The 16,330-nt window shown below is 40.2% G+C and overlaps 1 protein-coding gene across 1 annotated transcript in view; it reads right to left on the minus strand.

Moving 5' to 3' along the window:
• Positions 1-1,413: 1,413 nt before the first annotated feature.
• Positions 1,414-16,330, minus strand: part of rad18 (RAD18 E3 ubiquitin protein ligase) — a 78,329-nt gene continuing 63,412 nt past the window's right edge. Inside the window, exons 13-14 of the mRNA XM_062996984.1 lie at positions 12,077-12,114; positions 1,414-1,627 (exon numbers count right to left, since the gene is read on the minus strand). Of these exons, the coding sequence (XP_062853054.1) occupies positions 12,090-12,114 (25 nt within the window). The 3' untranslated portion in view covers positions 1,414-1,627; positions 12,077-12,089. The remainder of the gene's footprint in view (positions 1,628-12,076; positions 12,115-16,330) is intronic.

Consider the following 16,330-nt stretch of genomic DNA (forward strand, 5'->3'; position numbering starts at 1 on the left):
GGTCATGTGACACATCAAACTTATTGAGAATTTCACAAGAAAAACAATGGTGTGCTTGGTTTTAACGTAACTTTATTCTTTCATGAGTTATTTACAAGCTTCTCTTTGTTTACAGCCATTGACATGTCGCAGAGGTTAACACGTGAGGAGCGGATAGAAATTGTGTTGATGTCTGGTGAACGCAGTACCCGGGTCATTGCAGCAGATTTCAATGCAAGACACCCTACGAGACCACCCATCTCCCATGCTACAGTTAGCAAACTGCTTGCCAAGTTTCGTGAAACTGGTTCAGTGTTGGATTTGCCAAAATGTGGACGCATGAAAACTGTCACTAATGAAGAAACATCAGTGGCTGTCCTAGCTTCATTCAGCAAGAGCCCACAGCGTAGCACTCGCCGCATGTCACTGGAGAGTGGCATCAGTCGAACATGGTGCACCACCGCATTATGGGTGTCGGGTCCGAGCATTCCTAGATGAACAGTTTCCTGGAAAGTGGATTGGTCGTCGTGGGCCAGTTGAATGGCCCCCAAGGTCTCCCGATCTGACCCGCTTAGACTTTTATCTTTGGGGTCATCTGAAGGCAATTGTCTATGCTGTGAAGATACGAGATGTGCAGCACCTGAAACTACGGATACTGGAAGCCTGTGCTAGCATTTCTTCTGCGGTGTTGCTATCAGTGTGTGAAGAGTGGGAGAAGAGGGTTGCATTGACAATCCAACACAATGGGCAGCACTTTGAACACATTTTATAAGTGGTCAGAAACTTGTAAATAACTCATGAAAGAATAAAGTTACGTTAAAACCAAGCACACCATTGTTTTTCTTGTGAAATTCTCAATAAGTTTGATGTGTCACATGACCCTCTTCCCATTGAAAAAACTAAAGTTGGCTCCAAAATGGCCGACTTCAAAATGGCCGCCATGGTCACCACCCATCTTGAAAAGTTTTCCCCCTCCCATATATTAATGTGCCACAAACAGGAAGTTAATATCACCAACCATTCCCATTTTATTTAGGTGTATCCATATAAATGGCCCACCCTGTATATATATATATATATATTTCTACCAACCGTTGTACCAACTTTTCAATGCCATCAGCAAAAAATATAATTGGTTGAGCGCATAGCCACTGATGCACAGCTGCTTTCACATCATCACATGAAGATCTTTTTCCTCCTAAAGCTTCTTTGAGCGGTTATAAAGGTGGAAATTAGATGGGGCTAAATCCGGACTATAAGCTCTCTCAGTCTCTCAGACACGACCAATTACTACTCCTCCCACCCTCACCGTTTCCAACCAAAATATAAAAGTGTGGAAACTTTTTGAAGATCCCTCTTGCATATATGTACATGTTTTGTGTCAGTAGTACTTCCATCAATAATAAACAACACATGATTACTGTGAACGTTAATTACACATTTTTATTTAAAATCTATGTACATATCTATAAAACAAAAACAACCAAACAAAAACACTTTGATCTTTTGTGAAGGTATGACTGCTTTGTACATAACACATTTTAGACTGAGATGCCATACTGGTTTGGTTCATCTTGAAATATTTCCATGCATGAAGAGTGAAGAAGCAGAGGTGCTGCATTAGCCTCTTGGACCACCACTGAAGATTCTGAAAAATAAATAAATAACATTTCAGAGAACTGAGCTGCCTGTTACAGTGACATTCAGGTCCATTAAATAGGAAAAGAGACACAATCTCACAAAGAGCTCAGGTTAGTTTAAAAATGGAGTTCATATTCAAAAGGATTTGCATTCCCTTGAGTGGTTTCTTACATTGGCATGTTTAATTTGTACCTTTCACCATGAAAGGACTTTCAATCTGCTCTCTACACAGATGAAAATGAGAATTTAACCATGGGTTAATTAAATGACACGACCAGACTGGAGTAGAATTCATAGTGTTTTTTATTTAAAAGTTCTGCACGTCTTCTGTTGGTTTCATTGTTAGACAAATTTTAAGATTTGCTGTATAAGAATCATTAAGTTTACAACCAAGAACAGGTTTTATTTAATGTTGAACAACACCTGCATAATTTTAATTTTCATCTCTGTCTGACAAGTCAGGAAAATGTTACATGTTTTAAATTTTCAAAATCTTTTATAACATTTGATGCATAGTCATTGGTAATGAGATGGCATTTGCAGTTGTCTGCACAAAATACGTTCGTAATCATGAAACAAACAAAAAAGTAGTCTAGTAAATAGAGCCGCGAAGAAGGTTGTGGGTTTCAATCCAGGCTCTGCCATGCAGCCACTGTTGGGCTCTTTAGCAAGGCCCATAACCCTCTCGGCTCCAGGGGCGCCGTACAATGGCTGACCCTGCACTCTGACCCCAGCTTCGACAGAAGCTTGGATATGTGAATAAAGAATTTCATTGAATTGCACACGGGTATACACTAATCAGCCATAACATTAAAACCACCTACTTGTTTCTACACTCAATGTCCATTTTATCAGCTCCACTTACCATTCCTCCATCCAATCCATCCAACAATCTATCCATCCATCCAACAATTCATCCATTTAGTACATCCAATATATCCAATATATTCATCCATCCATTCAACAATCTATCCATCCATCCCTCCATCCTATCTATCCATCCATCCAATCCATCCAACAATTCATCCATTTAGTATATCCAATATATTCATTCATCCATCCATCCATGTTTTGTGTTAGTTTAAAATAAAGGACAGGCTTGAATCATGCAGTAGAGAGCAAGGATAAGATTTTTAGAGTATATTTAAGAGGAAGGTTTTATGTCTTTAATTTCAGTTTCTTCTCACTCTTTACTTCTTAGAGTGTTAACTGAAAATACTGAATCAAATCACGCCACTCTCCTAAGAACTTTGAAAACTAATTACAACCATGTCAAGTTGCTTTTGGGTCAATACTCATCCTACATCATTTCCAGCATTATTTTGAAGACAGGAAGCTCAAAGAGGTGTGATTAGAAAGGAAGCAATGTAGGCAACAAGCAAGAAGCAGTGAAGTAAAAACAAACAGGAACTGAACTGTTCGATACACAGCACCAGGAGGAGATTGCTGGCTGCAAAAAAAGGTTGTGTAGGTAGACGGCAATTCATGTTCTGAAACTGAATTATTTAAAAACAGTGCAAGCCAACATTAGTTCAATAAATCAAACTATTATTAGTATCAATACATTCAGTTTAGTTTCCACCAGAGTTTGCTTTTTTTTCTAAGACTTAACTTACAGTAACATTCCTGTTTAGTGATGCTGACATAAATCTGTAGAATTTTTGAACAGATATTAAATGCTCTAACCTTGAAGCTATTACCCAGCTGTTTTCTTAACACATTTCATCTTCAATCTGTGAAGAAGTCGTAAAAACCAGTGAATGGAATCTCTTCATCCACAGTTTTTTTAACTCAGAAATCAGACATACATTCACAGAGCACTTTATTAGGTACAACTATCTAGTATGTACATTGTTTTTTAAATATTTTTCTTTATGCATTTTCTCCCGTTTCTCCCTGTTTAGCGCATCCAATTGCCCGATTGCATCATGCTTCCTCTCCATTAATGCCGATCCCTGCTCTGATTGAGGAGAACGAAGCTAACCCACCCCCCTCCGACACGTGGGCAGCATGCCGTATGCATCTTATCACCTACACTTTGACGAGTGCAGTGCAGCTCAGCGTTGTGTACGGAGAGACACACCCTGAGAGCACTCTTTTCTCATCTCTGTGCAGGCGCCATCAATCAGCCAGCAGAGGTCGTAATTGCACCAGTCATGAGAGAGAGAGACCCCATCCGGCTTAGTCCCGCCCATATCTGAACAACAGGCCAATCGTTGTTCATGTGGCCGCTCAGCCTTAGTCGGCAGGCAGAGCTGAGGTTCAATACGATGTATTCGAGATTCCAGCTCTGGTTCCAGCGTGTGTTTTTACCACTGCACCACCTGTTCAGTTTCATTGACCGCTTTACTGTGGTCGGTTGCAGCGGGTCTGGTCTCACCGGGAAACACTGAGCAGAGGTGGAAAACCCTGGACAGAGTGTCTAACCAACCCAGACCAAATACATAACCAATCATGTCTATGTAGAAGCCCAGACAGCAGTGAAGAGTGCCCTGGTATGTATATTCATTGAATATTTTAGAAGCTACCCAATCATAAAGATTAACTGACTGTAGTAACTGTAGAGGGGACCCCCCACGGACTAGATGTTACTGGATGGTGGACTATTCTCAGCACTGCAATGACACCAATATCATAACAACATTGTAGTGTGTGGTGGTCCTGGAATATTGTAGCAGGTGAAGCAGTGTTGTTGGGATTGTTAAACATCCTATGTCAATGCTAGGAGGAGAACACTGCTCCAACCAAACAAATAAGTTTAATGTTCTGTGATCAGGAAGTGTCCACTGTTAAAAGTCAGTGTTATGCTGCATAACAGTTGTAACCTAGTGGTTAAGGTACTTGGCTAGTAATTGAAAGGTCACTGGTTGAAACCCCACCACTGCCAGGTTGCCGCTGTTGGGTCCTTAAGCAAGGCCCTTAACTCTTAATTGACAATATACTGTCACAGTACTGTAAGTTGCTTTGGATAAAAAGTGTCTGCTAAATGCGAAAATGTAAATAACCCTACCGCCCTGGAGTTTAAGGTTATGAACTGATGGGCAGACATTGTTCTACAGGATTTTTTTTGATAGAGAGCTGAATTCATGGTTCCATCAGCTAGGAGGTCCAGATCCTGTTGAAACAAAGCAGCCCCAGAACATCACACTACCACCACTGCTGGTATGATGTTTTTAAAAGTGGAAATACAGGGTTAGCTTTACACCAGATGTAACATGGACCCATGCCTTCTAAAAATGTCCATCTTTGACTAATCAGTCCACAGAACATGATCCAAAAACTCCTGAGGGTCATCTGGATCTTTTTGGTTAGCAGTGTTTTTGCACCTTGCAACCTTGGATGCCATTTTTTCTCTGTGGTGGTCCTGTGGGGGTCCTGATTATTGAAGAACAGGGTGAAAGCAGGCTAAAAAGGTATGTAGAGAAAGGGATGGACTACAGTCAGTAATTGTAGAACTACAAAGTGCTTCTATATGGTAAGTGAAGCTGATAAAATGGACAGTGAGTGTAGAAACAAGGAGGTGGTTGTAATGTTATGGCTGATCAGTGCATACAAATTTTTTTTTAAGAATTATTCCCAAACATACTTGAGCAAAAGCAAACCGTAGTGACTCAATAGGAAAAAAACAAGCACATCTTTATCCCCAGTCACCTAGGCTGAGTATTATCAAGCTCAGACAGAAAAACCAACAAAACCCAGCTGGAATTTGAACAGATGAAAAAAAATAAAGGAATGCAGCTCACAGCAAGATATAGCGACAGTCAGCTCACGAGCTATGTGCACTCGTCAAGCTGAACAGTTAAGACATGTGAAGCCACCTAAACCCACACTGTGAAGGTGACGACAAGTCTGCAAGCCACAGTCACAGATTGATGATGCCCAGTCTTTTTTATTACAAAGGCTTTGGGTGCACAGAAGCAAAGAAAACACAACACATACTTCTCCTAGAACCGTCAGGGGTTCCTCAGGGGTGTCTGTTCTTAAGTAAAAAATTACACAGCCAAACCATCAATCACAGCAGGAAAACTGACCATTCAAAATACCATATCAATAACCTTCCCCTTCCTCTAGATCACTATTTATGGAGAATTTGCGACGGTTTAACCAAGTCAAATAGTTCCACATCGGCTCCTAACAAGCTGAACAAATCAATTAGTCCCAGGAAGAGCTTTGAGAATGGACTTGATCTCTAAGCGTTTGTATGTCAAGGACTTTTCTTGTCAACAAAGATAGCAATTAGAAACATGGCATACTGAAATGGACATTCACTAAGTCTCCCTGGAAACTCAAATCTAGGTTTCGCTATTAAAAGAACAGTATGCAAAATAGATAAAAAACTGAAGGGTTATAAGATAAACAACTGAGTGCTGATGGTCTTGTGTTTAAGTGTTTGGTTCAATAGGCCCAATTTTAATATCATGTTTTACACACTTTGGTTACATTCATGACAGGACAGGTAGTTATTCATCAGTTCACGTTTTTAATGTCAAACACAGTCATGGACAATTTTGTATCTCCAATTCACCTTCTTGCTGTGAGGCAACAGTGCTACCCACCGAGCCACCCATGTGCCTAAATAAAAGCCTGAAAGCTAGGCATGTTAATTAAACTGATAACTGCCAAAAAAGTTACTCTTGGGAAAATGCTGTTGGTTAAATGACATTGAAATTCATCTTAAACAGCTGAAGCTTGATGTGAACTGAGAGGATTCATCATGCTTATCATCTTATAATACCTACAATAACGTTGTCAAGAAGAGCTTTAATATACTGACTGTGCTTTTCTGCACAGATTCTGATTTGCATGTTAGCATTTGTAATTTTCTACTGGATACCATTTATAATCAACATTCAAGATGCTGAACTGGTTTTGCTCACTGTATTTAGGTCATCTTACATTTCTACATTACTGCCATGTTCCCTGTTACACTGTTTTACATTTACTAAACTATGCAGACCTGTCGATATAAAACTCAGTGATGTGTCTTCTTTTACTTGGATGCTATAAGCACATTTGGTATCCATCAATCACTTGATTGTCGGTTAACAGTTAAAAAAATTGATCTAATCTGCACCTCTGCTCAAGACTTAACACTACCTACCAGTAAGCATGGTGATGGTAGTTTTCGATCTAGGGCAATTTTGGTGCCACTAAAACTAGTGCATAGCAGAACGATAATGGATTGTTAAAGGAAGATTACATTAAAATTTGTGAGGCTCAGTAGTCTGAAACAAATGCCAAAACCGGTTTTGAAATAGATAAATTGGACTATATTTAAACATTTCTAAATCCCCAACCTCAATCCTATCGAGAACATGTGTACTGTAATTGAAAGTCTGTGTCAGAAAACCAGTGAGTTGAGTGGTTATAGATTTAGCTTGAGAGAAAGAAGAAGAAAAAAAAAAAAAAAAAAGCTAATGAACATACTCCAACCAGGCATAACATTATGACCACTGACAGGTGAAGTGAATAACACTGATTATCTCTCATCACAGCACCTGTTAGTGGGTGGGATATATTAGGCAAGTGAACATTTTATCCTCAAAATTGATGTGTTAGAAGCAGGAAAAATGGGCGAGTGTAAGGATCTGAGCTTGAAAGGGCCAAATTGTGATGGCTATATGACTGTGTCAGAGCATCTCCAAAACTGCAGCTCTTGTGGGGTGTTACATTTGATTTCAACTGGAGCAGCCTTTCAAAAGTCACTACAGCACAGATGCACTAATATAACATAATATTTGAGAGACCTACTCTCGCTCTGCCAGCAAGGAAAACAAATGGCACTGCTGATGATAATGTGACAGCAATAAGTCCTGTGAGTCAATTGCTGAAACACCATTAATCACATTCAAGTACAAAAGACAAGTGTTGATGCAATCTGATATTTTTGATCTGACGAAAACAAGACAACACACATACTACAAAAATAAAAAAGCATATTTAATACAAAGCTTTAACACTTATCATCCTGCTATGGCACCAGCTGTACGCTAACTGGTTGGCTTGAGAACGTAAGATAACAGTTCCCAGAATAACGTTCTGGTTCACAAAAAGGAACTCTGTTTTGAGAAGCATGTGGGAAAGCACACAAACCAACAAAACCTCACTTATCTGGAACACCACGTTTGTGAGCTGCTTAGTAAAACATCTTCCTGGCTGTGGCAACACAAATAAAAAAATAGCCAGTGAAACTATGTGTATTTTTAAATGTTTGAGTATAATGCATGAGAAATGATTAATAATAATGATTAGATTTACCGTAACTACAAAGTAGGGCTGGCTCGATACCACTTTTCTACGTCCGATACTGAAACTGATACTGCACATTGAGTATCTGCCAATAACGATACCAATCCTCCTCATATGTGTCTCAATGCACCATGGTTAAACTAGCTATCTAAATAACAATGCTCAGACTGTGAAACAAATATTCTAAAGGAATAAATACAGAACCTACAACATCACACTTATGTTGTATTATGTTGTAGTGTGTGTGTGTTTTTTATGCATTTTCCTCCCGATTTAGCGCATCCAATTTGTCTTCCGCTGCTGACAGACTCCAGATTTGATTCCAAGGAGAGCACGCCGCTGCCCACGCCTTCTTTACACGTGTACAGCCCTTCTCTTCTCCTCCGCGCTTCCTGCACAGGCATCTCTTCTGCCAATCAGGGTCCTTACACAGCGTATGAAGACCCACCCACCCACATATAGTCCGGTCCCCACCTTGCAGATATGGTGGCCAATTAGTATCTGCTGCAGGCACTGCCAGTTATGCCCGCCAGATGGCGCCCAGCCGACCGGTGGCAACACTGAGCCTCAAACCCGGGAGTTCAGAAAATCGGTGCTGGTGCCTCAGTGGAATATCCCGCTGCGCCACCTGGGCGCCCAGTGTGTTTTAATTTCTGAATGGCTGTTGCGGATGAGTTGTAGATCAGTGGCACATGTTAATGATGTCATCAAGATACACCTTGTTACGGCAGTTGCAGAGTGAGCTGGCAATAAACGGCGCTCTGTTGGAACATATCTTCATGTGTTATTTGCTTTACACACAAACAATGGCCTTATTTACATTAAGTGTTACTTACATTAAGTGTTTTTTACATTAAGTGTTATTTACATTAAGCAACAGTATCGGATTGGATTACATGTTTTTTCCTTCCGATATCCGATCCAGTGATTTGAGCCAATATCGGACTGATACCGATACATAGTATTGGATCGGTGCCAGCCCTACTACTAAGGATCTCTTTTTTGGTGGTGGTGTTTTTTATTTATAATTTTTTTCCATGTAATTCTTCATGTGCTGTGAAAATGCAGAATTATAGAATCTAATTGTACATCACGATTATTGCTTGAGAAAAATAACAGTCTATATTTAATTCACAATCATCTGGTTTATAGTCCAGCTCAGCCAAGTATGTAAGAAAGTAAAATTTTCTTTCAGTGACCCTACAGAAGAAGAGATTACAGGCCAAGAAAGTGTCACGGCACTGCAGTGTGTGTGAGTGATGATGAAAAACTAGCAGACAGGAACTACTCCAAAGCAGGATGTTAAAATGAATAAAAGTGTTGTAATGTTTATGAGGGAATAACACAGTGAAATCTCTAGAGAGTTCTGGACGCTTTAGACATGATCCAACAGCCTTCACATGTATTATTACATCTCTTAACACATTAACACAAAGCTGATGCACTTAGCCTGATTAATAGCTCCTACAAAGTGGATGCTCAGTGATTTGTGTAGCGTCCTGTTTGCATAAAATATTCTGTATGAATTACAAGCAATATGAATGACTTTTTCTGTAATTGGTTATACACCCATCAGCCATAACATTAAAACCACCTTCTTGTTTCTACACTCAGTCCATTTTATCAGCTCCACTTACCATATAGAAGCACTTTATAGTTCTACAATTACTAACTGTAGTCCATCTGTTTCTCTGCATGCTTTGTTATCCCACTTTCATGCTGTTCTCCAATGGTCAGGACTCTCACAGGACCACTACAGAGCAGGTATTATTTGAGTGGTGGATCATTCTCAGCACTGCAGTGACACTGACATGGTGGTGGTGTGTTAGTGTGTGTTGTGCTGGTATGAGTGGATCAGACACAGCAGCGCTGATGGAGTTTTTAAACACTTCACTGTGCCTGCTGGATTGAGAATAGTCCACCAATCAAAAATACATAGCCAACAGCGCCACAGTGGGCAGTGTCCTGTGACCACCGATGAAGGTCTAGAAGATGACCAACTCAAACAGCAGCAATAGATGAGCGACCGTCTCTGACTTTACATCTACAAGGTGGACCAACTAGGTAGAAGTGTCTAATAGAGTGGACAGTGAGTGGACACGGTATTTAAAAACTCATACCAGCACCACACACTCTAACACACCACCACCATGTCATTGTCACTGCAGAGCTGAGTGATCCACCACCCAAGAAATACCTGCTCTGTGGTGGTCCTGACCATTGAAGAACATGGTGAAAGCAGTCTAAAAAACCATGCAGTGAAACAGATGGACTACAGTCAGTAATTGTAGAAGTTCAAAGTGCTTCTATATGGTAAGTGGAGCTGATAAAATGGACAGTGAGTGTAGAAACCAGGAGGTGGTTTTAATGTTATGACTGATCAGTGTATATATGTTTTCAGTCATATATTATTGAGGTAATTTGATGATTATTTCTGTATTATCTAGTGCGAAAGTTTCTTTTAATGTATTGGGTTTTTGTGTGTCAATCTAGAATGGCATACTCTGCATCTAGTGTAGATAACTTGGTCTGTACATTTTCCATAATGTATTTTTGGTTTGTTTTGGATGCTGGACATGTTATTTTGAAAGCATTTAAATGTACATTGAGCTGATTCCTTATTGCTGTTCTATCCAGAAGCCTCCACTCTTCTGTTAAGACATTCTGCTGCATCTGGACACACGACTGTCTGTCACATGATTTCAATTGAATTCAGCTGCAAAAGCATCAGTGAGGTCAGGCACCGACACCGACAAGTGTTGAGGCCTGGCTGATCCACGGAAACCCAATCCGTGAAGTTTCAGTCGAACAGTACTTGTGCTGGTATTGCTTCCAGGAGCAGTCCGGAATTTAATAATGAGTGCTGCAACCCAGGACTGATTATTTTTACCAGCTATGCATCAGCACGGTCCCATTCTGTGCGCTTGGGTGGCCTGCTGTTTTGGGAATAAGCTGTTGTTGCTCTAAGAAAATGTAGCTTTACAAAAACAAATGCTGACAATCAATCAAAACAGCTGTGGAGGAACAAAAGTTCCATAAACTAAATTGTAGGTGGTGAGCACTTTAGTATTACACAGTCAACATGTTTGTTTAGTGAGATCGCATGGCTCTATGCTTTATTAGTTTAATTTTTAATATTCTTTTTCTATTTATTTATGCATTTTTTCCCAATTTAGCGTAGTCAATTTGTCTTCCAGTGCTGATGGATCCCTGATTGCAGTCGAGATTGGTATATTGCTGCTCACGCCTCCTCAGACCCGCGTGCAGCCCTTTGCGGACCCCTTTTTTACCCATGCACTCTGCACAAACGCCTCTATATCTGCCAATCAGGGTCCTTACACAGCGTTTGAAGACCCCACCCACATAGTCCGGTCATCCCGCCCCTAGCAGAACTGTGTCTGCTGCAGGCACTGCCAATTATGACCGCTAGATGGCGCCCAGTCAACCGGTGGTGACGCAAAGTTTCAAACCGAGGAGTTTAGAATCTCGGTGCTGGTGTGCAAACGGAATATCCCACTGCGCCACCTGGGTGCCTATTAGTTAATTTTTTTAAATGTCACCAGCTCACTACCACCAAAATCAGCGGTGCAAATCTCAGTTGTGCAGTAGTAGCGTCTACACAGACATGATTGGCTATGTTTTACTGAGGGCAGGATTTGTTGTGGCTGAACAGCCTAGCCATTAGGGGGTGCACTTGACAGTGCGCACTCAGTGCCAGTCCCAAGCCCAGATAAAGAAGGGTCTCGCCAGGAAGGGAATCTGACGTAAAACTGCCAAATCAGGTATGTGGACCCAGAATGATCTGCTGTGCCAATCTCTAATGCGACAGCAGCCAAAATAAAAAAAAACAAAAGCCACCTGTTAGTATTAGGAGTAGCTCAAATAGTCAAATCCATTTATTTAAAAGCGTCCAGATACATCTGACCATGTACCATACTGTGAATAGCAATGTATAAACATGATTTTAATTTTAGAATCTTTATTTTTGTGTAAATTAATAATGAAATGAATAAGTGTGCTAATGTTTATGATGGAATAACACAGAACATTAACACAAGCTGATAAACAGCTTCCAGAAAGTGGATACGATGGCATGCAAAGTTGATTTGTGTAGCATTTACTGACCATAGTGTATATGACAACATATAAACATTTCAAAATCTTTACGTTTGTGTATAAAGGAAATTAAATAGAAGGAATCACTTACATGAGCAGCGTCTTCAACTGAAAACATCGGAAACAGAGCTACAACACAAAACCAAAAAAAGTTTGTTAAGCATATTGTACAAGGTGCACATGAATTCATCACTTAAAATTCAGATATAGGGTTAAACTGAACCACAGACCTGTTATTGTCCAATGGGCGTAAACAAGTATTTAAGATAGCTAGCTTTTAATTAGACTTTGCATATATCCAGTTCAAATATTTAATCAATGCCTTTCAAATGTGGGCTACTAAAATGAGCAAAGATGAAGTTTTGAAAATAGTAAAAATCTATTGAAATGAATAAAATTAATGAGTAAGATTCCAGCCTTATATTGCTACAGTGGTAAAAAAAAAAAAAAACCTTAATGAAATACCTCAGAGACTGGATTATGAGTAAAAAAAGAGTTTTATTCTTGTCTGAAGAAGGATCACATTTAAAAGTCTCACATAGAAAACTGGTGAATGCGATAAGGCTCAAAGAAAATAAACCTCCGTTATACTCCCATGAGGGACCTGGAGAACTGTGAAAGATTCCACCGTTATCAGAGATTTCTTAGCTAGAACTTAGGAGCTGGTCTAAATCAGCTACAACTGGGTTTTGGAGGTCATACATTGCAACTGATGCAGTTTATTTTACACACACACACACACACACACAGACACAGACACACAGACACACAGACACACACACACACATATATATATATATATATATATATAGTTAACATTTTTTTTTTTTTTTTTCCTACCCTATTTCCTTTATCTGTATTTACTCTGTGCTGGAGTTGCTGTAAAACTCAAATTTCCCCCATGGGGATCAATAAAGAAATCGTATCTTCACAGGGAACATGTGGGGTGATTGGAATGCACCTTATGTGTGTTATTAATTCCAAGATTAATAAAGTGTAATAAAATGAGTCTGTACAAACAGCAGGTTTAAGTCAGTCAGCTGACTCTCAGTACTGGTGTCATACTGATATGATATGATCATGTGATTCCTAATGTAAAACATAATAAATGAAGTTCTGGTTAAATAGGACAACAATGTCATGAAAGAAATGCTTTTCCAAACCACATATGACAGCAATTAATAAAAAGCTCTTGCTATGCTAATTGTGTTTCAACTGCTAGCTGGTTCTTTAAATGGAAACCTTGTGCCAACAGCAGGGGCACGTGGAGACGTTCTCTGAGACAAAAGAAGATTTAAGATCTGCTATGACAGACAGAATAAGCCAGCGATGGACTAGGGCTGTTATCATTTACCTCCAGCATGTCCATTCATCATCCGCATTAGTGTTTAAGCCAGACAGACATTTTACACATTGTACTGTCATGTAGTACAAAAAAGTACAATGAATAATAACAGGCAGGCTTTTAAAGATCACACACTCACACACACTCACACACACACACACACACACTCGTACAGTCTCTGCATACTTCATGCTGCACGTGTTCTGTGTATATTATTCTTCCTGAGAAATTCCAAAGCCGCACATTTTACATTCCAGTTTATTTTTAAGGCATTCCACAATTCAGAGAATGATATCAGGACTAATTCTAAAAGTGTGTGTGTGTGTGTGTGTGTGTGTGTAGTAAGACACAGACAGAAAAGGTCAACAAGAGAAAGCGAGAAGCACCAGGTCCTGACCTTGGCACGCACTGAAGCACGGTCCAGATCAGCTAGTAAGATGATTACATGATTGTGTTTCACTAATAAAAAGCAGCTGGAGGTCTCGAGGTGAGCAGGAGGTGTCGACAAACAAGTGGAACAACAGGAGAAGCATGAAATGAGAAGAAAAGAAGAACTAAAGCTCTGAAGTCTAAGAAAAAACCCAGTCACATGAGCTGTTGAGAAAATCATTTATTGACTAATAGTTAGAGCTGGATGAGAGATCTATCAGGAGAAATGTGCTGAAGCTACCAGGCAGGAGGAGAAGAGGAAGGTCAAAAAGGAGGTTTATGGATCTGGTGAGGGAGGACATGCAGGCGGTTGGTGTATCAGAGGAGTATGTTCAGGACATGGCAAGATAGATCTGCAGTTGCGACCCCTAACAGAAGCGAAAGAAGTTATAAGACATTTTACCTGATTAGTATTAAATTATTAGTAGTATTAAAAGTCACTATGGATAAAATCGTCCACTAAATGCAGAAAACGTGGATGTAGATAGATACACATATACATACATATCTACGTGCATACACATTTATATATTATATACACTGATCAGCCATAACCACCTCCTTGTTTCTACACTCTCTGTCCATTTTATCAGCTCCACTTACCACATAGAAGCACTTTGTAGCTCTACAATTACGTACTTTTTTAACCTGCTTTCACTCTGTTCTTCAATGGTCAGTACCCCCACAGAGCAGGTATTATTTAGGTGGTGGATCATTCTCAGCACTGCAGTAACACTGACATGGTGGTGGTGTGTTAGTGTGTGTTGTGCTGGTATGAGTGGATCAGACACAGCAGTGCTGCTGGAGTTTTTAAATACCATGTCCACTCACTGTCCACTCTATTAGACACTCCTACCTAGCTGGTCCACCTTGAAGATGTAAAGTCAGAGACGATCGCTAATCCATTGCTGCTGTTTGAGTTGGTCGTCATCTACACCATCATCAGTGGTCACAGGACGCCGGCCACGGGGCACTGTTGACTGTATATTTTTGGTTGGTGGACTATTCTCAGTCCAGCAGTGACAGTGAGGTGTTTAAAAACTCCAGCAGCACTGCTGTCTTATCCACTTATACCAGCACAACACACACTAACACACCACCACCATGTCAGTGTCACTGCAGTGCTGAGAATGATCCACCCCCCAAATAATACCTGCTCTGTGGTGGTCCTGGGAGAGTCCTGACCATTGAAGAACAGCATGAAAGGGGGCTAACAAAGCATGCAGAGAAACATATGGACTACAGTCAGTAATTGTAGAACTACAAAGTGCTTCTATATGGTAAGTGGAGCTGATAACATGGACAGTGAGTTTAGAAACAAGGAGGTGGTTTTAATGTTATGGCTATGTGTAGCAACAAATTAAGAGTTTAGAAAATAAAATGACATTAGTGTATAAGTGGTGTAAATTCTAGATAAAAAACAGCCCTAATATGCAGATTTTATGAAGACCCAAAGTGGGTCATTTGTCTGGCTCAGAAACAGCCTCACTCCAAGGAGAAAGAGAAAGTGGGAATTGGAAACGGAAAGTGGATTCGGCATTAGCAGAAGGGCAATACAAATCAGGATCCAGTTCAAAATGCAATATGAAACAGTTTCTAGAGCACAGATTAGGAAGCAGAAAGTAATTTACTACTTCAATTACTTTTTCATTTAAGAAGGACAGAGTGAAGAACCTTTGCGATGATCTTATCTAGAGGCCACGATGCAGGTCTGGCCCTGTTAAATGAGTGCGTGGTCACTGATGTGTGTGTGAATGTGTGTGGTCATTGTAAAGTAAACTGACTGAAGTACTGTATAATGACGGTTCCCTTCAGCAAGCCAGGAAAATTTGTAGTTAGTTACATTGTGACAAATCAAAATCTTAAGATCCACCAGGATTCCACCAACTCAATTATCTGTTCAACAATATGAGCTCAGGGTGTTAACCTTAAAATAATAATAAAATAAAAAAACATTCAGTTCTCGAGCTCTCCACAAATTGTTGTGTATAAAATAACAGTAAATAATATTTGCTGCACAATTGCCAGTGTCTGCAGCAGACCAAACCGGGTGGGAAAGACCAGACTGGTAAGTGGGTGGGGCCTTCAACGCTGTGTTGAAGGACCCTGGTTAGTAACCCGAGGCAATGGTACAGAAGGGGAGGAGCATGGAGATCGGTGCGTGACTCTCCATGTGCGATATCGAACCTCATGTGGGAATCCACCGAAATACAAAGGAATAAGAAGGGGTCGAAGGGACTGTGCAAGTGTCGGAGGGGCCGTGGAGGAGGTACGGGTGTCCAGCAAATGCGGGAAATCGTTAGAACACATAGAACAAAACTAGATTTGGAAACATCACACTCCAAACACTCGCACAGATTACAAAAGGAAGACGTTCGCCAAAGGAACATATACCTAAGCTTCCCCCGGCGAATGTCAGAAAAGGCATAACAGGCGTCAGAAGTATGCATAATAACCCCTTGTGAAACACACAACCATTACAACACAACATCCTAATGGATAGCAGGTAAACATGATACTGCCATTCATGGACTCATTAAAAAAAACGTACAATTTAATTTTTTATTTTAT

The sequence above is a fragment of the Trichomycterus rosablanca genome, chromosome 6 (assembly GCF_030014385.1).
Source record: "Trichomycterus rosablanca isolate fTriRos1 chromosome 6, fTriRos1.hap1, whole genome shotgun sequence".
Classification (NCBI taxonomy): domain Eukaryota; kingdom Metazoa; phylum Chordata; class Actinopteri; order Siluriformes; family Trichomycteridae; genus Trichomycterus; species Trichomycterus rosablanca.